The 25,642-nt window shown below is 41.9% G+C and overlaps 1 protein-coding gene and 2 long non-coding RNA genes across 4 annotated transcripts in view; 1 reads left to right on the top strand and 2 right to left on the bottom strand.

Moving 5' to 3' along the window:
* Positions 1-1,060: 1,060 nt before the first annotated feature.
* LOC123643795 lies at positions 1,061-1,578 on the bottom strand. The gene is made up of 2 exons (XR_006736925.1): positions 1,472-1,578; positions 1,061-1,219 (listed from the first exon to the last, which is right to left on the bottom strand). It is a non-coding gene; the product is annotated as an uncharacterized LOC123643795 (long non-coding RNA).
* A 48-nt stretch (positions 1,579-1,626) lies between these two features.
* On the bottom strand, positions 1,627-23,182 carry LOC123643626. Its single transcript, XR_006736854.1, has 3 exons — positions 23,120-23,182; positions 22,207-22,372; positions 1,627-1,654 (listed from the first exon to the last, which is right to left on the bottom strand). It is a non-coding gene; the product is annotated as an uncharacterized LOC123643626 (long non-coding RNA).
* Positions 23,183-23,393: 211 nt separating this feature from the next.
* LOC123643627 (CD302 antigen) overlaps positions 23,394-25,642 on the top strand; it is a 125,507-nt gene continuing 123,258 nt past the window's right edge. The window contains exon 1 of one of the 2 annotated variants that reach the window (XM_045559230.1): positions 23,394-23,540. In XM_045559230.1, the coding sequence (XP_045415186.1) occupies positions 23,447-23,540 (94 nt within the window). In that variant the 5' untranslated portion in view covers positions 23,394-23,446. The remainder of the gene's footprint in view (positions 23,541-25,642) is intronic. The other variant, XM_045559232.1, reaches the window with a different exon arrangement.

The raw sequence follows: 25,642 nt of genomic DNA on the forward strand, positions 1-25,642 counted from the left end.
ACTTTGAGAATATTAGGCCCCTCGGAGAGTGATGGCCTATGATAAAGGAAATGGCTTATGATTGTGATTAAATTTCCCATGCAGCTTGAGGGGAGATGCTGATTGTGTGAGTCTTCTTGTCTTAAATTTCTCATTGTAAATAAATAAATTGGCATCTTGATACCCACCTTAGTTCTGGGGATTGTATTGATTGTGTTGGGGCAGTGGTGGCTCTGGAGTGTTGCTGTAGGAGGGGCACAGGTGTGGGCAATCTCACAGGACAGGGGTTAAGATCTGAGGGACTTGTCCTGGTGCAGTGATTCCAGAACAAGGGCACTATGCTTACTTGGAAGGCAGAATAATCGTAGTTTGGCATTACAGCATCTAGTTTGCTTGTGCACGTGTTTAGGGAGAGTGAGCCAAGGCATAACATCCCCTGGTCCCAGAAAAAAGTTTCTGTGGCTTGAAACCACGACCCAGGTCTGGGACATACTGGTGATCTTCAATGTCCAGCCTATCTCCACACAGCCTTCCTTTCCTTTAAAGGCAACTGGGACACTTCCACCAGCTCTCATCCTACTTATTTCATCATAGTATTTGAGAGATCACAAATCTGTTTCAAGCACCATTTTACAGATGACAAAAGCGAGGCTCAGAAATAGTCTTTGATTTACCAGTGATACGTGGCTAATTTGTGGCAATATATGAGAACCTAATCTCATGATTCCCAGTTCAGAGCTCTCACGAGTTCCCTGAGCTGCCTGCCGCAGGGCTGACCCCAGAGCACTGCAAGATAGGACAAGGTAAGAGGAGTGGGGGTCATGGTAGACCAGGGATGATGAAAGAGACCATGCTATTGGGCCATAGAAACAGAGAAGAACAAATAGGCTTCTCACCTGACTCAGACACCTGAGAAGGTGAGATAAAGTTGCAGTTAAGCATTAGAACCCAAATAGGTCTGTGGAGCAGAGAAAGACCCCCCAGGAGAGCTCTAAAAGTGGGGAGTTGAAGGAAGGAGGTGTGGGAGAGGTATCAAGAACCCCAGAGGAGTTTTCCAGAATAATCAACAAACAACTAAAAGCAAAGTTACCCATTTGCTCTTTTATTTAATGGATCTCATGAATGGCAAAACTTCCTCTCATGGTCCTGGATAATAGCAAGAAGTGGGTTGTTTCTGTTTTGTTCCATGTTCCTAGAGAACAATGCATTCTTATTAAATGCCAGTGAGTTGCATTCTAACCTGATCAAAGAGATAAAACAAACAGGTCTGAAAGTCACGTAACATCAGAAAAAAAAGAGAGCTTTAAAAGACCCTCTTTTTTTTAACCAGTAATGACTAGAAAGCAGAAAAATCGGAACTAGACAACCCTTGAGTTGAGATTCTAATTCATCACATATTAGGTCATTAAATATGAAATATCTGATTTCAGAATCAATAGTGTAATCTATTATATCTCAAATAAGAAGCAGTACAATTACTCAAAGTATGCACCTAAACAATCAGCACAGCTTTGCCACCTTCACAGTAGCTTGTTTATGCCAACAGCGAAGAAGACTGGAGAGCGAGTGGCGATGAAATCGCAAAAGGTGTTTTCCACAGCTTGTGAGAATTGAATCTTTTTCCTTGCAAGAAGTAGTCCAAAGCCTGGAAGAAGTGGTAGTCACAAAAATTGCTCTGAAAAAAAATGTGAAAGATAATCATAAGCCAAATCATGCATTTGAAAGAATGAGGATGAACCTTCACAATAAAAATAAAACAAGAAGTGTCAAAGTGAAATGTCAGAGATATCAACTGTCAAACTTAACACTTAAGGAAAACAGACACTTCATAGTTAATAACCTAATCGCTATCAAATATAAATGCCAAGTCCTTTGGTATCCATGTTGTTCATCCTTCCTCACTCCCAGTCTTGTATGGGTGTGAGCTATTCCTTCAAATCCATACTCCGCCCTTCTTCACCTGCTCTGGGCCTCAGATGACGTCTTTTGATGTCCTTGTCCTCTAGCTGCAGTTGGGTCCAGCCCAATGGGAGGCTTGGAAAGCAGATTTGAAGGTGGAAAAAAGAAAGGTTGGAGAGCTTTTGATCTTCCTGGCTTCCTCATTGTCTTGCTGCAACTTGGCATTGGCCACGTTCCTTTACTGGGGCCACAGTGTTTTCCAGACCCAGGAACTGCAACACACTTGCCTCTTTGGGCCTGGGGTGGTGAAGGCTCCCTGCTGCAAGGAGGTAGTGCAGTGGGTGGTCACCATTCCTTGTTACTTCCCTTAACTTTCTCCTCCCTTTATTAATACACAGTAGTCTTTTCATGAAACACTCTTCAATTACCCCTCCTAGTGAGCCTCCCATTCCCTGGAGAGCCCCGACTGATACAGCAAGCTTGCACACATGGAACACGCTTCTGAGGTTGGAATCACTCGCTTTTAGCAGTTTTTATTTTCCAGCTTTCAATTTCATTTTTGTGTGAAGCTTTTCCAACACAACAACATAAAATTCCTATTAAACACATGTTCAGCCCTACTAGACTCTAAAAGCAAGCACATAGTAAATCATTCCCAAGTAAGCCATTCTTGAGCTAAAATAAGAGTGGACACTATCGAAGGGGGAAAAAAAGGTTATTATAAGCCCAAACTGTTAAATTATACTTTCATGACTGAACACAACTATAATCCATATTATTATTTTAAATTACACCATAAAAAGCAGTCATTTATCGCCTTTCCAAAACATAGTGATAATATATTACCAAATTATCAAGGGTTCTTTATTAAAGCTCTTGAATTTGATTTATAATACACAATGCAGCTTATCCTTGAGAAAGAGCTACTAAAAGGTATACTTAGTCTTAAAGCTAGTGAAATAAAATTTCCCTCTAATCAGCTGCCAGAAAGCTTCCGCTTCAATGCTTTGTTGATACTGGTGTCAGCAGGACATTAAAAGCTTGAAGCTTTTTACGTTTGATCAAATACCAACTTTATGGTGAAGCAGAAGTATTAATTCATAGAGTGAAGCTTCCAAAACCTCTACAGTTCTCCTTCATCCTTCCTCCCCCCACCAAAAAGGTCACATCGAATCAGGCGTTTGGGGACAAAAGAGAGATGGGCATTTTGTCAGCATTTGATATACACAAAACCACTCTAGAACCCAAGGGAGAGACAAGCACTAAAATATACTTTTATAAAAATGCCAATCATATCTAAGAAAGCCCAAAGTAACGGGTGCTGGGAAATAATGAGAAATGGGGCACCAGAAAGGGTCAAAAATTTGTCCCAAACTTTCAGCTAGTGTTTGGGGAAGCTGGGATCATCATCAATCAGATCATATTACTGCTGTCCCTTTCTGAATAAAATCTCTCCACAAAGAAATAGGAAGCCTCCAAGGTTAAAGAAAAAAAATCATTTTTCCCCCACAATTTTAACTGTTTTTTCATTGCTTTGATTCCAGGCCTTCTAAAAGAAAGTTTTTTATTGTGCTGCCAGATCACAAAAAAATGCTCAAGGGAACAGACTGAATTTTAAATGTGTCTCAGAAACCTGCAGGAAAGTGTCAACAATAAAAACAATGTTCTTAGAAGATTATTTATACATAAGAACTCAAAATGTATTTATACAGACATCTACATAGTTGCTATAAATGCTAATCTCAGTCATCATTTACCTGGTTCTCTCCTCCTTGTAAATATACATACACACCCAAAAGGTAGAATTATTGTTCTTGTCACAGTAATTTGGATACTGTGCAACCTAGAAGGTGCCTGGCATCACTATAACACTCTTAAGACATATCAGACCCTAATAGATTATTTTAATTTTTTTAACAACTGTATACCTTTAGCAGGTATACAGGTGAGAGGAGCTGGGAAAATTCATTCCTGGCATGGAGAAACACATGTACATCGGGGAAAGGGGACAGGTACAAAAAGGACCACTTTGGTTTGTTTGAAAATCACATATTAGGGAGTTGAAGAAACAGAAGTCGTCCACTTTTTATTACCCAAGTCCTTATTGCCATAACTGTATAGGACAATGCTAGGCACCACAGGAGTACTATGCATCAGGCCAGATAAGAAATGGAGTTTACCATGACCTATAACCAAATATTATTCTTGATCAAATCTAGGATCTAATTGAATTATCCATGTTAGGGTTCTGGAACAGATTTTTCTTGTGATAAAAAAAGGAACACAAACCAAAAATCCATACCTCATGTTTTTATTTTGTTTTGCTTTGTTTTGTTTTTTCCACCACCATCACCCCTGGAGTCAAAGAAAATTGTTTTCTACATTGATGATGTTTCCTTGTCAATACTTGCATGGCTTGAAATTTGGTGCCCAAAGCATTCAACAACAGATAACTTCTTTCAGTTTAAAGATTCTGGCTGGTCGTTTACACAGAAGTTTATTATGATGAAGCTTTGAAGACTACTCTAGCTGATATTTGACATTCATTTTGGCCACCTATCATCCTTGAACACCTTTCCTGACAGGAAGCTCACTTCCCAGCCACCCTTGCAGCTCAGGAGTAGGCATGTGATATAGGTTGCACCAATGAGGTATATGCAAGTGAGACTTCAATTCATAAGCAAACATTGTCCTAGGCTGAATAATGGCCCCCAAGGAAATCAGGTCCTAATCCATGGAATCTGTGAATGTTACCTTATACGGCAAAATCTTTGCAGAGGTGATTAAGAATGCATGTTAAGATGGGGAGATTAGCCTGTGCTATCCAGGTGGGCCCTACACGCAATCACACGTATCCTTAAAAGGGGGAAGGATGGGAGGGGACAGGGAGATTTGACCACACACAGAGAAGGAGGCAAGGTGAAGGCAGAGCCGAGAGAGATTTGAAGATGCTGGCCTTGAAGATTCTAGTATGCAGCCACATGCCATAGAACGCTGGCAGCCCCCAAAAGCTGGAAGAGAAGAAAAGGAAGCACAGCCCTGCCAACACCTTGATTTTTGCCCAGTGATACCTGATTTGGGACTTCTGGCTTCCAGAACCATGAGAGAATAAATTTCTGTTGTTTTAAGCCATGAAGTTTGTGACAATTTGTTACACATTGAAAACTAATACAAATGTGAAGAAGTAGGCCCTACACTGAATCCATTCTGGCGAGGGTGGTGGCAGACACATAAACTTTCAGAAGCAGTAGCAGCTGAGGTTCCAGGACAGCCTTCTAGTCCACAGTGAGCTACGCGGTATCTGCCCACAGCAAGTGGCTGTGGAGTCCTCTGGTATAATTCATATCTTCCTTCTGCTGTGTTGTCTCTGGCCTTCTCAGCAATCCTGTGAGCTACCAATATACTTTCATAAGTTACTTTTCTATTAAACTAGAGTGGTTTTTGCAGCTGAGCACCCTGGCTATAACAATAATTAAATTAGCACTGTCTTAAACATGTTGGGCCATCCTCACCTACAGCAAATCACATGTGGGGCAACCCCTTCTCTCCACATATTTATCCACGAGAATTTCAGTTAAAATGAGAAGTACTGGTAACCATGGGATGGAAAAGAAAAGGATGTGATGTCAGAAGCATATTTAATTCAATTAAAATAAATTGGTAGAGTCACTGTATTCAACCAAAATAATGATGAACCAGGCCCAATTCCTGTCTTTGAGGAGGCAAAATGGGTACTGCAGAGATTGTAAACTATAGTAAATGACTCATATGTAGTCCCTGCCCTGATATCTTTCTCTGTGATTTGGTAAAAGAGCCTTCTCTCTAGGGCCTTGCCATTCCAAGTGTGGTCCAGGGATTTGCAGGATTACCTAGAATTTGTTAGAAATGCACAATCTCAGACCTTAACCAAGACCTATGAATCAGAATCTGCATTTTAACAATATGCCCAAATGATTGATGTGCATAGTAAAGGTTGAGAAGCACTTTACAAGGGGACAAGGAGGAGGACGTTATGGAGGAGATGGCACTTGAGTTGGGATTTCAGTTGAATTACAGAGAAAGACACTCACAATAAAGGAAATACCCTAAGCGTTCCAGAGTTTCCACTCTAGCGGTAGATACCGAAGGTGCATGAAGGGGCAGGAGGGAGGGTAACAGGACCACGTGTTGTTGAGTTGATGCACAGGGACAACCAGAAGTAGGTGCTCAGCAAGGAGCATATGACAATTGTTCTGGCAAGAGCAAGGTAGTGACAGTGTGAGACAAAAAAAGGATGTGAGAGTTAAACAGAACTTGGTACTGTTTGTTTAGGGGCATAAAAGAGAGAAGTAGCTTTAAAAATTTAAAGTCTGGGTGTCCAGCAAGGAAGAGAGAAATTTGGAGAAGTGGTTTTATCAGCAAACGAAAGTCGGTGAGTCTGGGTTTTAGTCTTGTTGATTTTCATACGTCAGAGGACCTGCAGGGAGAGGAGCATTTGGAAATCTGAGATTAAACCGGCGCTCAAGAGAGAGGCGGAACTGGAAAAAGATCTGGGAGAAATCAGCACAAAGGTGATAGTCGATCCCGGGCAATAGATCCACTGCCCAGTGGAAAGAGTGTGGGTGCAGGAAGGAAAAAAAAAGAGCCAAGAAAAGCACTGCTAGGAATCCCTTCACAGAGGAGACGGGAGGAAGAAAAGGTACCAGCCAGGGATCTTGGGAGCGGACCGCAGAACACACAACGCTGGCTTACCTAAGCAGAAAGGGGTTTACTGACAGGACACGAGCTTGCCCACAGAGAGCGAGAGCTGCAGAACCGGGCTCAGAAGACAGGAAACCCAACCAGGCAGGCGGCGGCGAGCACGGGGTGGGTCGGTGAGCGCCGCCACGGTGCTGCCTGCAGGGGGCGCTCGCGGGGCCGCCGCTGCGCGGCTGGCCGGTCGGGGGTCGAGTTCCAGCTGTCCCGGCGGGGCCTCTGAGCGACAAGCGCAGTCGCGTGCCCGCGCTCCAGCCGGCGAAGCAGGGGAGGCGAGGAAGAGGCAAGAACAACCCCCACCGCCCACCCCACAGATTCTGCTTGTCCCCCACCGCCCGCGCCGGCCGTTTCCCCAAACCACGGAGCAGCAGGAACCGCAGTGTCGCGCGGTCGCCGGTGTCACACGATACCGGGAGGCCACGGAGCATGCGGACGAATTGAAGTCATGGGCCACTTTAAGAGGGGATAAAGTCAGTCCACGGGCAGGAAGGTGGAAGCCAGACCTAAAGAAAAAGAGTCGCGAGGCAGAGTCAGGTGACAACATGGAGACTGCATAGAAACTATTCTTTTTTAAAGTGTGGAGGTGGAAGGAAAGATGGACAAGAAAGGTTGTTTTAGGACAGGGGATATTTAAGCATATTTCAGGCCAATGGGCAGGAATTGTAAATTGTAAATTGAAATTGAAATTGTCAATTGAAGTCGTAATTGAAAATTCCAGAAGAAGGAGTGAAATAAGATCCTAGAGGCTGTGAGAGGAGTGGGGATCAAAGGGAAGGGGGTGGTAGTAGAGGGAAGTGGCTGCAAGAAAGAAGGAAAATGGGGACAAGAAAATCCTGGAGTGGTTCCTTTAATACGATCTCACTAATATTTAGGAAGTGTTGAGTATTATGCTGGAAACTGCGGGGCATTTAAATAGGGGTAAGACTGGTCGTGACTTCAGTGAGCTGGTGAGCTAGTGACCATTAGATTAGATGACATTTAATGTTCATTCAACCTTAACTATGCTAGAAATTTAATGTTTTTAGCTTCATTCAATAAGTTTCTTTTCTTTTTAAATTAGCTATATATCCTTTCTGTTGCTTGCAACTAAAAATCCTGACTGATATCAACGTGATCATGGAAAAGCTAATGATCCGGCTTAATTGAAAACTTGGGGGATATATTAGCCAACGTTATGTTAGGAAAATAAAGCTCTCTAAATATGTCAAGTAAAAAAGGATTTAATATAGAAAATTGGAGGATTACACAATCTCTAAAAGGTCCAGGGGGGCAAAGGTCAGGGGAGCAACGGTCAGGGAAGCCACTGTTGGGATTCCAGAAATTTAGGGCTGTATGGATTGCAGAAACCATTACTGAGGATCTCCGCTCTGCAGGGGTGATTCTCACAAGGATTCCTGGAAGTCTGAGGCATGTCTCCCCGGATGTCTGTGGTCTGCCAATGCTCATGCACTTGCCCATAGTGGCAGCTGACTTCTCCTTTTCTACCTTGCAAATCTCATACAAGTGCCCCTCATTGGAGGATTCTAAAATGAGACTCTATAGGCAGGGAATCTGGGAAATGTAATTTTTAAATTTCCAGGCCTGCTGTAAAGGGAGGGTTTAGAAGGACGGCCACTGGGAGGATGGAAGACACTGCTCCTTCACCTCTAAAATGCCTGGATCCAACCTTCTCTCCAGCTTCCTCACTTTCCTACTCCCCTACATCTGCCAAACCAATAACTTCATTGAGACTTCAAGACTTTGCTGCCTCGATTTTCTCCAGTCGGTCAGCTCCCTCCACCTTTCTTACTGTCTTCAACTCCCTTACCCCCTTGTCTTCCAACCACTGCCTCTATGCTGTGTAAAATCCCAACATTGCTTCAACCCAGCTTGGAGCTAAGAACATGTTTGGTTCTTAGCTCCAAGCTGGCAGGCATCATTGGAGAAAAAATTCTACGCCATGCAGATTGGTGTCACTAGTAGTTTACAGCCTCGAACAGGTTCTGGGTGAGCCACAGCTCCCATTCCCCGCAGCTACTGTTTACAGCTGGATAATACTCCTATCAAGTCTGATAACCCCATCTCCTCCCCATTCCCTCACACACACTAAGTGATGGCCTTGCCTCCTAGTTCACAGAAAAAATAAATAACATAAATGTGGAATTTCCCATGTCTTCCCTTTCTCCTCCCCACATAAAACCTACATACTTCGCTGTAGAAGCTTCCAGACTTCCCTTGCCGTCATGGAGGAGACAGCCTCCTCCTCCTGCTTAAGGCTCCACTACCCACCTGTGCTCTAGATCCTTGGCATTTTCTCGTCAGTCATCGGCTCTCTTGCCTCATTGCCTTAAATTCTCTCTCTTTCCTGCCTCATGCCCTCCGACATATAAGAATGCTCAGTTCTTGCACATCTTTTTTGGAAAAAGGGCGAGGCGGAAGGTCCTTCTTTAACCCTAATGTCTCCCATTTTCCTTTTTTCCTGCTCTTGTCCATAGGCAAGCTACCTGGCTACCTGGAAGAGTAGTTGTCTAGACTCAGTCACTGACTCCACTAGCTAACCTCACACCGGAAGGCATTATAGCAGGCTATTTCAGAGCTCAGTTTTTGAGATGGTCAACCTGGACTACTTACTTACCTGTGTGACCTAGAACAAGTCACTTAGACTTTGCAAGTCTCTGATTATTATCTTAAATTGAGGATAATCATAAGTTCGCAGGGTTGTATGGAAAGTCCTGAGTGCAGTGTCTGGCGGATAGTAAGTATACATTGCATGTAACCTGCTATTACTTATTCCTTGATCCCCTGTCATCTGGCTGCCCCTCTTCCACTGCTGACACTGTCCCCACCATGGCCTCTGTGACCTCCTAGTTAAAGCTGATCAATGTTTTTCCACTTTTTAAAATGATATTTGATTTAATCTCTTCAAGGTTTTGACACTATTGGCTCCTCTCTCTTAAACCCCATCTCTAGAGTGAGGCACATAAGATGATCAATTTGGGTGTGAGAAGAAAACGTTACAACTTCTGCTGACTGTGAGATGCGCAATTATTTTATAAATCACTAAGAAGGAGAAACTACTAATTAAATATGACACAGCTTTTTTTGTCATTTATAAGTTTAGTTAATATTTGTTCTAAGACTTCTTTTAGCTTATTTAAACTTATAAATTTATTTTAACTTATAATACTGACAGTATGATTCACTGTGACTAAGTTTATGTATGCACGGACACTGACAATGTCATGATGGCTCCCTCATGGAAAGACATTAAAATGGTGAAAATATGCATCTTATGATAGGTAAAATATATTTAGTTTATGTCTAAATTTTTAAGAAATTAAATTTTACTAGTAGTTACTATGTGGATTGAAAAAATATATATAATTCATAAGTAAATACATATATGTGGAGTTTGTTCAAAAAACCTTATTGATCAGGTGTACAACTAAAAGGGTTTAGAGACCAATGACTTACACCATCCCCCTACATGAAAGTAGTCTCTTTCATGGTTTTCCTCCTCCATTCGGACCTTTTCTTCTGGGCTGCTGTCATGCCTCCTCTTTCTCTCTCCCTTTCCTGACTTGGTAGTTTCCCCAGATTCTGCATTATCTAGACACTCCTGTAACTTCTTCTGCTACATGTCCACTGATAATGCTGAAATCTCTGTCTCCAACATAGATCTCTCCTGAGTTCCATACTGAAGCTATTAGTGAATTTTCCACATCTATACAATGGATATCTCAAATTCATCAAATCTAAGAAAAGAATTTATCTCCCCTAAATCTTCCCTTCCTCCTGAATCCTTTATCACAGCAAATGCACCATGATTTGCCAGTTGTCCATTCAAGAAGCCTGAAATTTCTCCTTTCAACTCCCACTTTACACTTCCAGATATCATACCTTCCGATAGCTCTGGATATGTCACCTACTGTCCTTCTCCACTGTTACTGTTCTAATTTAGGCCCTGGCTGAAACAGAAAATAAATCATGTTGAAGGCCAATAGCTCCATCTACAATGCAAAATTAAAATGAAAAAATAATTTTCATCATTAGTTTATCATGCTAGAGTTACCGAGATCATCAAAATGGTCCAAAACAAAGACATCTGCTGTTAGCGGGTATGTGCCAGGACTCAACACAATATTGTTTTAAGCCCATAATTACCTGGGATGTTGAACTGATTTTTTATCCCATAATTTGGTGTCTAGTGACTTAAGTATCTGGCTGTTAGAGAAAATCCCATTACTATTTGGCAAACTATTTCAGACTAGATTGATTAGCCATGAAATGAATGCAAGTGATTTGCACAGTTTAAATATGCACTTAATAGTTTAAATATGAGATGACATCGACAGCTTTCCAAATAGTGCTAATATCCTAATAGAGTAATTCCCTAACATACATCAGTATAATCCCTGCTTATTACCATTGCCATCCAATTTTTTCCAGAATTTTCCATTTTTATCTTGACTGTATTCCTAAATCCTTCATTCTGATACCTTTCAAGGACAATAGGCTATAGCAAACACAAGTGAAGCTACCATGACTATCAAGAGATTACTGACTTTATTCTCCTCCAATGTTTACAGTTTAAATGGAGACAAGTTTAGTTAGAAAGTGCAACAAAACCTAAGAGCACAGTATACAATTTGAAGAGAAATACAAAGAATCTCAATTGTACATGGATTGATAACCATTAAAATGAGAAATTTCTTTAGAATAATTGGAAGGATCTTATTGTACCATAAATAACAACTATACCCCTAACCTTTCAATAGCAGCTCATTATATTCTATGTTCGTGTGAGATTTCTCTTATCTCCCCTCTACCCCATTGTTACTGTCCTAGTTAACACTCTCATCATCATCTCGTGCCTGTACTTTCCTAACAACTCCTCCAGTCTCACCAATTTTAAATCTATCCACAACTGCCAGAGTCATCTTGTCATCTTTTTAAAATGTAAATCTGATTATATCTTTTTTTGGGAGGGTGTGATAAAAACCTGTCAATGGTCTACAGTATGCAGAGGATAAAGTCCAAGCTCCTTAATGTTGCACACAGGACCTTTCCTGACATAGCTCCACCTTACGGTCCAGAATCACCTCTGGATACTCTTGCACAGACCGTGCTCCACTGCTAGGTCTCTGTCCACCCACAGCTCCCAAATGCCCTACCCTGTGTCAGATCTTCATGACACTGCAGATGCAGTTCTCCCTGCCAGAAGGCCCTTTACCCCACACAACAGCCTCTCCAATCCCCCAATGTCCATATGCTACCCCATGGCCTTCCACTCTGGAAAAATCTTCCATGACATACCCAAGAAAAATTAACCAGCCCCTCCTTTAAGCTGTGAAACTGACTTTAACATATCTCTTTTGTTGTACTAACTCCTACCAAATCATAAATGCTCCTTCATCTGTCTCATTTTCCATTATTAGCCTCAGAGCTACTTGAAGAGAGGGAGCATATTTTGTCCATTTCTTATATCTCCAATGCTAATCTTAATATCTAACAATATTTATAATAATAATTTATTATAAAATATTTATAATAATAAATATTTGTTCATTATAAAATATAATAATAATAAATATAAGTTATCATGCACTAGAATTATGGTTCAGGGGCTGATCTAAATGCTTCCTTTGGCTGGGCAAGGTGGCTCACGCCTGTAATCCTAGTGTTCCGGGAGGCCGAGGTGGGAGGATAGCTCAAGGTCAGGAGTTCGAGACTAGCCTGAACAAGCGTGAGACCCCATCTCTACTAAAAATAGAAAGAAATTAGCTGGACAACTAAAAACATATAGAAAAAATTAGTCAGGCATGGTGGCACATGCCTGTAGTCCCAGCTACTCGGGAGGCTGAGGCAGGAGGATTGCTTGAGCCCAGGAGTTTGAGGTTGCTGTGAACTAGGCTGACACCACGGCACTCTAGCCCAGGCAACAAAGTGAGACTCTGTCTCAAAAAAAAAAAAATGTTTCCTTCATTTAATCTTCACAATAACTTTAACTTCATGAGGTGAGCCTTATTATTAGCCCCATTTTATATATAGGAAAAGCAAACCACGGAGTAGGCGTTCAATAAATGTTAATGAATATTGTTGCTTGTTTAAAAAAATTAATGTAGTCCTGTCACCATTACTCCTGAGAGCTGCCAGATACTATCACAACTGGAAGTTGATGTCTTGGTGCAGATAAAGTCTATGCAGTGACATGAATATGACTATTTAGTTTGGCAAGAGCTAGATTATCTGCCATTCCAAAGTTCACCATATATTGGGCTTCAAGTTAATTGCTTTGTTTTTGCTTTCATTTTTGTTTTCACACGGTGTACCAGCATTGTAAATTACTTTCCCAGTCCCCAGACTCATCTATGCCTAACGATTATCTACATGAGTAATTGCTACTAGTACTACTTGTACATTTTCTTAAAATGTTAGACCCATTTTAAGAAGGTTACTAGACCTGCAGAGAAAAAAAATGCCCACCTCAATACCACTAAGTGGGCAGTTCTTGTGCTAATTTAATGTTTAGATAAACATTAAATTTTAAGTTCTCTCTCCAGCAAGTCGCTACTAAGACAGATTTGAGAGTTATTCTAAATTATTAGAAATAGTTGTTCTATGGAACCGTAGTTTTGCAATTCTTTACATCATCACACAAGAGCAAATGAACTTAGATTATTAACTGAGATGGGTTATTGCCAGTAAATGTTAACAACTCCAATATGCTGAGTACAAATGCATAATAAATGGAGATACTGGGGACAAAGTGAAAGAGGAGAGGCTGAGTTCTTGTAGTCCAAGGATTGGTGCCAGATCACATCATTGTAGGCAATTACCTACTGCCCACCATGCAGCTGGCTCTTCCAGTGAGGTAGAGAAGTGTTCCAAACACTGTCAGTTTCTAAACTAATTCGGTAGAGACACCCATTAACCCATACTGAAAATCACAGAAGGCTGGATTCAGTAATAATCCAGTCAGTCCTCCCAAGTGGAATCCATTCCTCACCGACATAGACAAGCAGAGAGAAAACAGAAGGAAGCAGAACAATAAAGTAGCTGAACCCACAGATTTGACCATCTGGTCCTTTTGGGGAAAGTCATCCCTGTTGTCCTTACTATAATTTATATCTGAGGAATTCTGCCATTACAAAAGGCAGTGCTAGAATAATGAAAGACTGCTTCCCAAGGGGAATGAGAGTGCAGCTGAGTGAAACCAGGGCATGCGCGCACGCACACACACACACACACACACACACACACACACACACACACACACACACAAACTGTACACTTTTGCTTCCATTCTTTTTAACTCTCTCTGCTTCTTTTTGCTCCTGGATCTTGTTGTCTCGTGAATTCTTGTTAACTCTCTGTGTATCTCATATCCAGGATCCCTAAGAGAGAAGATTTGATTAGTTCCATTAATCACAGTAGTCCCTGCTGAGCAATGTCTCATACCAAGCCTGTAGACCCAGTGACAGGGCTCCATGCACATCCCTTCTGATGGCTGTGCTGTGTTTGTACGGCTCCCTTCTATGTGCTTTCACTCCCAACAGCCAGCACCTGCATCTCTCTGTTGGAGAGCTGCCCTCAGGTTGCGTGAGGCCAGTATTTTCAGTATGCACAGATAGCAGACAGTGCCTGGGAATTTATATCCTCCCAGGTTCAGCGTTAGCCAGTGATCGACAAGTATGGAAGTATAAATACATCAGCTCCCTCACCCCTGATGGGGTTGTCTGTGATGTGACCCACTTGTCTCCATACCCACCCCCTGCAGAATTGAGACAAAGTTTACTTCTGTGGGCCTTTGCTTGACATTCGACCCTTGTTTGTCTTCCCTTCTCTGTCCCATGTCCCCCACTGCCCTACTAGTTTTTTTTTCTGGGAATACATCCTACTTTAAGAGTCCTATGACAGCAAGACAAACTCCCTGGATTTTATTTGCAGATTCTCCTCACCAAGATACTTCTACACAAGTCTTTATCCCAGTACCCATCTCTGAAAAGGCCATTTCAAATTCTTCTAAGCCACTTAGAGATTGGCTGTCCTTGAGGCAAGTGCCCACCCCTGATCCAATCAGCTGTGACCAGGGTCGCAGGGTCATGTGCAACAGAGCATTATAATCTGTGCATACCCTTCATCAGAGGCTTTGGCCATGGGCCATGGCAGCCTCTCAGGGTATGAGAAGCATAAGCCAAGAGGCCAGAGATCTCTCCAGAAAATGCACTCCTATTCATTTGGGTAATGTCTACTGATCATAAATATGGCAAGGTGATCACAAATGCAGGCAACAATTATGAACTGTGTATGTCAAACTAAAGAAACTAAAGTGTTCTCTGTACCCAGTGTGGAAATGACAATGTGTCATTTGCAATCATAAGCAGTACTTTAAAATATGAAAGACAAAGATATAAGAAACAAACCTGGGAGTATATCTTCAATAGGGAAAACACACACACAGGTATGTGTGTGCCCTACACACTCCCACATGCAACCACCCAGCCATACATATACACAGAAAGGATCCAGAAATCAAGCCGCCTCACTGAGAGCAATGTGAGACTGAACCACACTTAAGAACATTAACAATATCTCTTTAGTTTTCCATTAACTCACAAGGGAAATCTGACCACCCATGGGGCAGAAACTTATTACAGCTATAATATTCACAAGGTAGCAAAGGTACACCTTTATTTATGGTTATATTCTGTTTTTCATTTTTGAATTGTTAGATATCTAGCTTTTATTCTGTAAATTGCATAGAGTAACGTGGTAGGTGATTTACAGATTAAATTATTTCACTGTAAAAATAATGAAACACCAAACAATTCCTTTAAACTCAATAACTACTTCACTTATACATAGATGCCATAATATGCTAGTAACACTATAAAATAGCCAAACAATGAATGAAATCACAAAACATACAAGGTGTCTTTGAAGGAACAGAGGAGAGAAAGATCCATAAAGATAATACCCAAATTCATTTATGGTGACCTTACATAGCACAGTGGTCCAGATCATACCCCCAAAAGGGAGAGGAAAAACCCAGTGTCCTTTGTGAAATAAGTGAACGTTTTCATTTTTTCTTGAATTATCTTCCATCGTTGCCTGACAGTATTCATTCTCTTGCATTAAAAGGAATTGTGCTAGAGATTAGGGAATAAAAACATAAGACTTGGTGCCAGCTCCCACGGGGATGATAAGCATGCACATAATTACAATACAAAGGAAAACCTGTCAAGCATCCTCATTCTAACTGATGGAATCAGGGTTGGCTTCATGGAAGAGGTCTATTTGAACTAGACTTCAGGGAATAATATGATTTCCAAAAGAAGCAGCACGGAATAGGATGCTCTAAGGACGTATTTCAGTGATTACCATTTTTCTCTATCACAGGATAAAGTAACCCCTGCAAGTCTTAGTGTCTTTTTTTTTCAGAGCTTCTCATTCATCTGTCTTTAAGAAGAAAAACAGGAAGCCTGATTGGGTCTTTTTCTTACAAAAGAGAGTAATTATTTCAGTTTTGGAAAGTCTCTCACAGCTATCTTATCTCCATTACCACTGCTACCACTAAAATTCAGACTTACATTATTGTTCCCCTAGACCTTTGCAAAAGTCCTGATCAATTTCTCTCTCTCTCCAAATTGCTACCACTTTTAGACAGATGTTATCAAAATAAGGCTCTCATTATGTCACTCTTTCCACTCAGAAGCCTTTGGTGAGAACCAAACAACTGCCAAATCAGGTACCTATCCCCCTACTTAGCATTCAGATAGATGCAAAAGAAGACCAGACTAAAGAAAGAGAAATACCATGTTCCCAAAGAACAAAAGACTGGCATCGTTAAGACATGATCTTTCTCCAAATTAGTTCTTAAATTAAATGCAGTTCCAATGAAAGGCCAAAAAGGGGGTTTTTTGTGAAATTTGACACACTGATTCTAAAGTTCATATTGAGAAGCAAAAGGGCAGGAAGAGCCAAGAGTTGCCAAGATAATTTTGAAGAGGAAAAAACAAGTGCAATGTCTCATCCTACCAGAAATTGGGACTTATTCTAAAGACATATAAAAATACTATGCTACCATTGGTGCAAAGATGGGGGGAAAATGTTTTAATGAAGCTGTATATGGACCCCAGATATTGTCCCATGAATTTATGGATGTATATATATGACAGAGGTAGCACTATGAATCAATGTGGAAAGGATAATATTGGGATAATTGATTAAACATGGAAAAAATTCCTATTTTTCATCATATAGCCAAATGTACCCCAGGTGGATTAAAAATCTAAATGTGTAAAGGAAAATTTTTTTAGTGTTTCTAGGAAAATATAGGAGAATAATTTTTTGATCTTCAAGTAGGAAAAGATTTCCTAAACAAGAGTGAAAAACATCATCACAAAGGAAAATATTTATACATCTATAAATTAAAGCTTCAAATGTCTATACAATAAAAGATACCATAAAGAAAGAAGATAGACCTCAAATTTGAAAAATAGATTTATAATATATATAACTGACAAAGGGTGGATATCCAGAATACCGTCACACATCACTTAACAACAGGGATATGTTCTGGGAAATGCATTGTTAGATGATTTCATCATTGTGCAAACATCAAAGGGTGTATTTACACAAACCTAGATGGTATAACCTACTACACACTTAGGCTATATGGTATAGCTTATTGCTCCTAGGCTATAAACCTGTACAGCATGTTACTGTACTGAATACTGTAGGCAATTGTAACACAGTAGTAAGTATTTGTATATCTAAGCATGGAAAAGGTATAGCAAAAATACAGTATAAAAGATAAAAGATGGTAAACTTGTATAGGGCACATACCATGAACGGAGCTTGCAGGACTGAAAGTTGCTGTGGGTGAGTGGTGAGTGAATGTAAAGGCCTAGGACACTACTGAACACTAGTGTAGACTTTATAAGCAGTGTACACTTAGGCTATACTAAATTTATTAAAAAGCTAAAGTAAAAAGTGAAAAATAGAAGTTTTAAATATGTTCAGGGTTTCTCTCTCTCCTCCTCTGATTCATGGAGAGAGAGAGACTAAAAACACTAGAGAGGGGAGAAACATGATTGGGAGCACAGAAGGAGCTATGTTAAGAAAAGCAGACTAAGATTTATCCTAGGGATGCAAGGATGTTTCAACATATGCAAATCAATAAATGTGATACATTACATCAACAGAACAAAGGACAAAAACCACATGATCATTTCAATAGATGCAGAAAAAGCATTTCATAAAATTAAACATTTCTTAATGATAGAAACTCTCAACCAATTAGGTCTAGAAGGAATGTACCTCAACAAACTCATAGCCAACATAATACTGAATGGGGAAAAGTTGAAAGCTTTTCCTCTAAGAACTAGAACAAGAAAAGGATGCCTACTTTCACCACTCTTATTCAACATGGTACTGGAAATCCCAGCCAGAATGATCAGGCAAGAGAAAGAAAGAAAGGGCATCCAAATGGAAATGAAGAAGTCAAATTGTCTCTCTTTGTAGACAACATGATCTTATATACAGCAAAACCTAAAGACTCCACCAAAAGAATTCTTAGAACACATAAACAAATTTAGTAAAGTTGCAAGAGACAAAATCAACATACAATTTTTTACATATCAATAACAAACTAGCTGAAAAAGAAATCAAGAAAGCAATCCATTTACAATAGACACACATACACACACACACACACACACACACACACACACACAGAGCATACGAATAAATTTAACCATAGAGGCAAAAGATCTCTACAATAAAAATTATAAAGCTCTGATGAAAGAAATTGAAGAGGACACAAAAAATGAAAAGACATAACATGTTCATGGATTAGAAGAATTAATACTGTGAAAAATGACAATACTACCCCAAAGCGATCTACAGATTCAATGCAGTCCCTATCAAAATACCAATGACATTCTTCACAGAAATAGAAAAAACAATCACAAAATGTGGATGGAACCACAAAAGAGCCTGAATAGCCAAAGTAATCTTGAGCAAAAAGAATAAAGTTGGAGGCATCATACTGTACCTGACCTCAAAATATACTACAAAACTATAATAATCCAAACAGCATAGTACTGGCATAAAAACAGACACATAGACCAATGGAACAGAATAGGGAACCCAGAAATAAATCCATGTATTTACAGCCAACTGATTTTGGAAAGGAGAGTCTCTTCAAAAATGGTATTGGGAAAACTGGATATCCATACACAAAAGAATGAAACTAGACCCCTATCTCTCACCAAATAAAAAACTCAAAGTAGATTAAAGACCTAAAGGTAAAACCCCAAACTAGGACACTACTTTTAAAAAAAAGTAGAGGAAATGTTTCAGGACATTGGTCTGGGCAAAGACTTTATGGATATGACCTCAAAAGCACAGGCAACCAAAGCAAAAATTTAAAAATGAGATTATATCAAACTATATAATCTGCTATTTCTGTACAGCAAAGGAAACAATCAACAGAGTGAAGAGACAACGTATAGACTGGGAGAGATTATTTGCAAACTATTTATCTGACAAGGGGTTAATATCCAGAATGTATAGGAACTCCAACTAATCAACAGCAAAAAAACAAATAACCCAATTTAAAGATGGGCAAGGGACCTGAATAGACATTCCTCAAAAGAAGAAATAAAAATGACTAACGAGTATATGAAAAAATGCTCAACTTCATTATTCATCAGGAAAATACAAATCAAAACCACAATGAGATATCATCTCACCCCAGTTAGAAGGGCTATTATCAAAACGACAAAAAATAACAAATGTTGGTGAGGATGTAGAGAAAAGGGAACTCTTATACACTGTTGATAGGAATGTAAATTAGTACAGCCATTATGGAAAACAGTATAGAGGTTCGGCATAGAACTACCATATGATCCAGCAATCCCACTACTGGGTATCTATCCAAAGGAAATGACATCAGTATATTAAAGAGATATCACCTGATATCTTGAGCCTATCAGCAGAGTAAGAGGCACATTCCTCTCCTTGGAGGAAGTCTGTGGGGAGATGGAACTGGATCCTGAAGAGGAAAAGGTTTAGACCATCTACGTCATGGAGATACTAGTGAGTCAACAAAAAGCCAGTAAACAATAATGTTGGTAAATAAAACTATGTCATAATGTCATACTTCTCGGTGTGCAAATTTCTTAGTAGGACTCTCAAAAATGTCCCTAAAAATCAAGAACTCAGAATTGTTAAACTTAACAGGTTAGGTGGTCCTGAACCCTGGCACTGGGTTGAGAGTCAGCTTTAATAGAGGGTCATATCACACTCTTATTTCCAAAGCTAGAAAATCTAACCTTCTCTATCTTCTGCTAAAGTTGGGGAAATAATTATTCCAAAGTGTAAACCTGATCAGTTTCCCTGAAGAGCAAAAGACTCTTGGGCTTTGATTATTTATCATCCTAACTGTTGTTTTCTTGGAAACATTTCAGCAATGAATTTAGTTAATCCTGAGGAAAGAACCTCCAATTACATAAGTAAAAGGCAAACACATCACCCCAGTTCTTGACTCTTTGTCAATACATAGTGAACACGCCTCTGCCAAAGTCAAAACTTGTCCCTTCATCACATTTCTCACATCCAGAAAATCATCTGTACCACTGAGATTGTTTTCTTATTCTCCAAAACATGCACATGTCATAAAAATGTTTCCTAGGGAATTCCCACCATGCTGGAGATACTGCTCTCCTACCAAAACACATTACTGATCCTTGTAACACACTCCTGCCAACACTAGCTTTCTCCATCTGTGATACACCCTTGCATGCCCAAATTTCATTTCTGCTCATATCAGAAGCAGGTAACTAGCCCGAGGGTACTCTCATCAGTATTTTTTTACTCTCCCCACCAATCTCAGGTGTCTGTATCTAAACTCTCTAATGCTTCTCATACCCACAATGGTCACTAAACCCTCTGAGCTTCAGTTTCTTCATCTATAAAGCGAGCAGGAAGAAAATGGACTCCAAGGTCTCCATGAGCTCTGTAAATCTACAGTTCCTTGGTGTCTGTGTACGAGGTTAAGTGAATATGACGTCAGCCATATCTACTTCTTGTCCAGTCTCTTATGTCATTGTTCTGTAGATATCCTAGTAGAGCATTTCTTCATCTGAGAATTCTACAATTTAAAGTCTGTGGAGAAAGTTCAGTTTATTCTAACAAGATGAATTGCTCAGTTTTGGTTTTTGTTTCTTAAGTGGTTGAATTATAATCTTATATTTGCCCTCTGGGGTCTATGTCCATGACTGTAGTCCTCAAGAGTTTACTTATGACCAGGAATAAATGCAGATGTTTATTATTGTGGCGTAGTGGGAATTGTTTAAAATTTATTCTTAGACCAAGCCCTCATCTGGGCCTCCTGGGTCCTCCTTAGCACACCTGGGACCATCTGTGGTCATGACCACAACTTCAGTTTAGATTCATCCCACACTGGCTCTCTTCCTGCCACAGCTCCTCCTGTAGTTGAATATGCCACGTGTATAGTTTTTCTTGTTCAGAACTGACTCAATTTTGGATGCTGTCTCAAGGTACAATTGTTTCACATGTTCAATCAATGTCATTAGGTCCAGAAAAGAGAATGAAATCCATTAAGGGACAATGGCTGGTTAACTTCTGGCTATATCTATACTTTTATACAAATCAGACTTTGATTACTATTTATATCTTGTGGCTCTACATTATTTTAATGTGGATGGTTTCAGTAAGACAGGTTCAGACAGACTGCTTGAACCAAGGAGTGACAGGAGGAGAGTTAAAGATAAAAGACCAGATTGTAGAGGTACTTGCTTTATCTTGGAGTTTTCTTTTGGTATCATGGGCCTCTCTGAGACCCTCAGGAAAGCCCTGGACCCCTCCTCATACTCCTTGTCCAAAAAAACATGCATTTATAAAGCTGCATAAAATTTCAGAGGTTCTCAAACTCCCTTAACTCCCCTTTAGAAACTCTTGCAAAGAGCACTGAAACGGTTTTGGTAGAACTATGGTGTGTTGCAAATAGCTTTTAAAAGGATTCATTTGTCAGAGAGGATAATAACTGTTGGCAGTGAGGTCAATTGAGAAATTGTTGCAATATAATGCAAGCAGGAGCTCACATGGCCCTAGGCTAAGGTGGTGGCTCTAGAAATTCATTCATTAAACTAGCATTTATTGAAAGTTTACTCTGGGACAGGCCTTGTGCCCAGTGCTGAGATGGTGACAATGAATAAAACAAGACCCCTGCCCTCAAAAAGCTCCAAGCTGGGCAGGGCCAGAAAGAAAGGCAAGCAGCTACAGACGCAGAGGGGATCAAGTCAGTGGCAGGTTCTCTTACTCAGAACTTTCCACCGTCCGTTCTTTGAAGAATAAAGTTAAAGTCTTTAGTATATATTTAAGGCCCTTCACAAAACAGCCACAACTCACCTTTCTGCTGTCATTTCCACTTAGGCCCTGAACACAACCACTTTCATCACGCACACATACACACACACACACACAGCCTGCAGGGCTGCTATGATGGACTCTGGACTGTCTTCTGACCCTGATTTGCATTTTTCTTCCTCTGTTCTGTCATTATTTTTCTCCCACCAACTGTACCTGGCCAAATTCCTACTGATTCTTCAAGGCACAGTTGAGGTGTTGCCTTCCTTGAAGCTCTGTTCATTCTTCCCTGAGTCACTGTGTGTACCTCAGTCTCCCCCAGTACTGAGTACGCTTGAGAACTCAGGCTTTTCGTCCTCTTTTTCCATGCGGTGCCCAGCTCCTGTGATGGCAAATGCTCACTGTAACTGCTGAACTGAAAGGCCTGAGGAGAGGACAGAGCCAGGGCAGGTTTGGGAGCTGTCCATGAAGCCTTGGCAGTTGGAATCAGGAATGGCAACCTAGGCCCTTGCATCCACCTGGAAACACACTTGGGGAAAAGGGTGGAGGCCATCCCAAGTACACATCCTGTGCTCATGAAATATGGGGTTTAAAGATACAGGACATTCATATCCAAGCAACTTAGGTCATTAGGAATTTGGCCTTATAAATACGCCAAATGGTAGCCATATCTATAGGGAAAGAGTAAATGGGGCTTGCCATCTTGGTTCTGGGTGCAGACTTTCACATTTCTATTAGATTATTATTATTATTATTATTATTATTATTATTATCAAATTATTAAGAAAAGAGCTTACTTCCAAAGGTCAAATGGTTATAAAGCCTACTTCATCCTTGGAAGTACTGTAGGGTCACTTGGATAACTCTTGGTTTTAATTTTTTAACAACTGCGGGTAGAACAGTAGTGTACCATTACCCCACCTTTGTACTACCAAAATACACAAGAGGTTGCTGAGCACGACTGAATTCTTTAGCTTGGCTACAGCGGCCACACGACGGGTACGCATTTCCCCTCTGGAGAAGAAGGGGATGTGGGTGCCCTCTCAGCCCAGCCTGGAACGAAGAAGTCAGCCCTGACTGCGGTGCGCTGGGCAGAGGGCAATGTCCTCAACTGCCAGAACCCACCTACCAGAGTGAAGCCAAGTCCCAGCTAGGGCTGCATCTCCCCAACTTTGCAGAAGCGGAGGCGGACCGGAACCTCCCTCGACAGGCACTTCCCGCCTCCGTGCAGAACCCACCCCACGCAGGTGTCCAAAGCTTCCCTCCCCACACCCGGGTCCCGCCCTCCCCGGGACCGAGGAGACGCGCGTCTGATTGGCCGAGGGCGGCGGGGGCGGGGCCTGTGCGCTCCGGGAGGCCCGGGGCGGAGGCGCCGGCCGGGCAGGCTGGGCTCACCGGGAGGGGCGGGTGCCGCGTGCGCCCGAGGACCGAGTCGGACAGCTTGGGCCGGCTCAGGATGAGGACGCGCTGGGCGACCCCTCGCCGGGCGGCAGGGCTCCTCCTGCTGCTCCTGCGGTGCTTCGGGCTTGCCGAGGCCTCTGGCCACTCAGGTAACCGCGGGCGCGTCCGCCCTTCAGTCCGCTGGGGGCCTCGACGCTGCAGGTCTGTGGACTTTCCTCCTGCGCCAGGGCTGCGCTCCGGGTCGGGTCACGTCTGCTTTGCTCGGGGGCTGGGGGCAGGAGCGGGGGCTCTGGAGCCAGACAGGTGAGCCAACGGGGAGTCTGGCCCAGAAGGCGCTCCGCGGCGCTCCGGCCCCGAGGGGGGCGCAGCAGGGCGTGGGAGGGCAGGGCCTCTCTGTGCTGAGGGGTCACGTAGCGGAGGCGCATAGGGTCTTCTCTGGGCAGGTCTCCCGCCCCTTCCTCCTCATCTTTCCTCTAAAATGTTGCATCCCTGGAGCACGGGGCTCCCCATCTCCACCTACGTCGTATCCCACTTGTTCTCCCCACTTCCTTTGCCCCTTGGTCACCTTGGCACCTTGGCCAAGTGTCAAGAGGAGCTTCCCCTCAGCGCCAAGGATTCCCTATGACTTCCCGACTCACTGCACCCACGGCGTGCGTTCAAAATGAAGTCAGGTTAAGTAAACCATCTTCTCAAAAAGTGACCAAGACGGAAAGTCTATTAGGATGCCTAGAGCAGCAAATCTTTCCTCTAATTGGCTTATCAGCTCCAAGCCACCCCCTCCCCTCCTGCTTCCCACTCCTCCAAGGCTGACAGCCCCGTGCTGAAGCGCAGGTTGCTTGTTTGGGGATCTCTTGCCTCTCACTGCGGAAGCAGGACCAGGAACACACGACCTTCGCTGATGTTCAGGGTAATGCCAGCCCCACCAGCCCCCTTGGCAGCAATCAGATTTCGCTTTTACTTTCTCTTTTCGCCTTGGCAAGAGGTATGCAGAGGACCTTGCTTCTTGGTCGGACTGCCTAATGAGCAGTCTATGGGCAGTCCCCATCCACCACTCCTGTTCTATTGCCCGTACGAGGAAGGAAAAAGCAGTGGAGACAGTTTGAAAAACGTTTAAGGTGTTTGTGGCTTTTATTTTCTTTACAGTTAAGCTAAGTTGCCATCTGGTTTAGACTTTCTTCAGAAAGTGAGGGGAAGCGGTTTCTCAGAGTGTGGGTGGCATCATCCTATCTACATCAAAGGGATTTAATGGACCCTGCTCTCATTAACACTTCTCCAGTCTTCTTTGACCCTTTGAGCTAGAAACTACCAAAAGATCCATTAATAATAAGATCCTTTATTGCTGTGAGAATTCTATTCTGCCTGCCCCACAATTCAGGAGCAAAATTTCAATGCAGCAACTAACTACAGTGAAAACATCTAAGCTTTTGGTCACTAACCTCTTGGTTTCCATCTACGTCTGCTTCTGCTTTTGTCCTAACACAAAATTCAAGATTTCCTCAATTCTTAGTCTCTACAATCCCTGCCCTTTCTCATTGACCCAAAGCAAAGAGCACCACCAGGTTTAACTCTACTCTCCCTGCACTTAGGTCCCCACAGGTATTTGTTTTCGTGTATCCTTCCTTACTCCTAGCAACCACTCTAGTCGGCTTTCACCCTCACTCAGAGCAGACTTGTGGCCCTGTTAGGGGAAGTACTGGAATTTTGAATACCCAGCTATTTGGGTAACTTGTTTGGCAGTGTGTCAGCTTCATGATGCTAGTAATGGTGTGTATACCTTGTCACATGTGCATGGCTGGGCTTGTGCAGGGGGTCTTGGTCACCCAAATGCTGAATCAGCACCTCCATATCCTTGGGGAGATGCCAAGTGCTCAGTTTACTTTTTTGCCTGCTTGGAGAACTAACAGCTTGAAATAAACCAATCCTCCAGGGACTCCTGAGGTTCTCCCCAGCCCACACCACCCAATCTATGCTTGAAGACTTTCTGACTCCCAGTAGGCTGCCATGGACCCAACTGTTACTTCACGACCTGTTTTTGAACTAGTAAACCCAGACTTCTGGTTCTCTCCTACTGTACTTGTACACTCTGCACATATGGTAGAGACTCCACCAAATACCTCACAGTGTGAGCTGTGATAGGTCCCCCTGAAATTGTAAATGCTACAATCTTCGTCTTTCTTACCTTTCCAAGCCACTTCCCTGTACATTTATCTATGGTTATAAAATGTCAATATCTGGCTTCTCTTTGGAATGT

This window comes from Lemur catta, chromosome 8, assembly GCF_020740605.2.
Source record: "Lemur catta isolate mLemCat1 chromosome 8, mLemCat1.pri, whole genome shotgun sequence".
In the NCBI taxonomy this organism is placed as follows: domain Eukaryota; kingdom Metazoa; phylum Chordata; class Mammalia; order Primates; family Lemuridae; genus Lemur; species Lemur catta.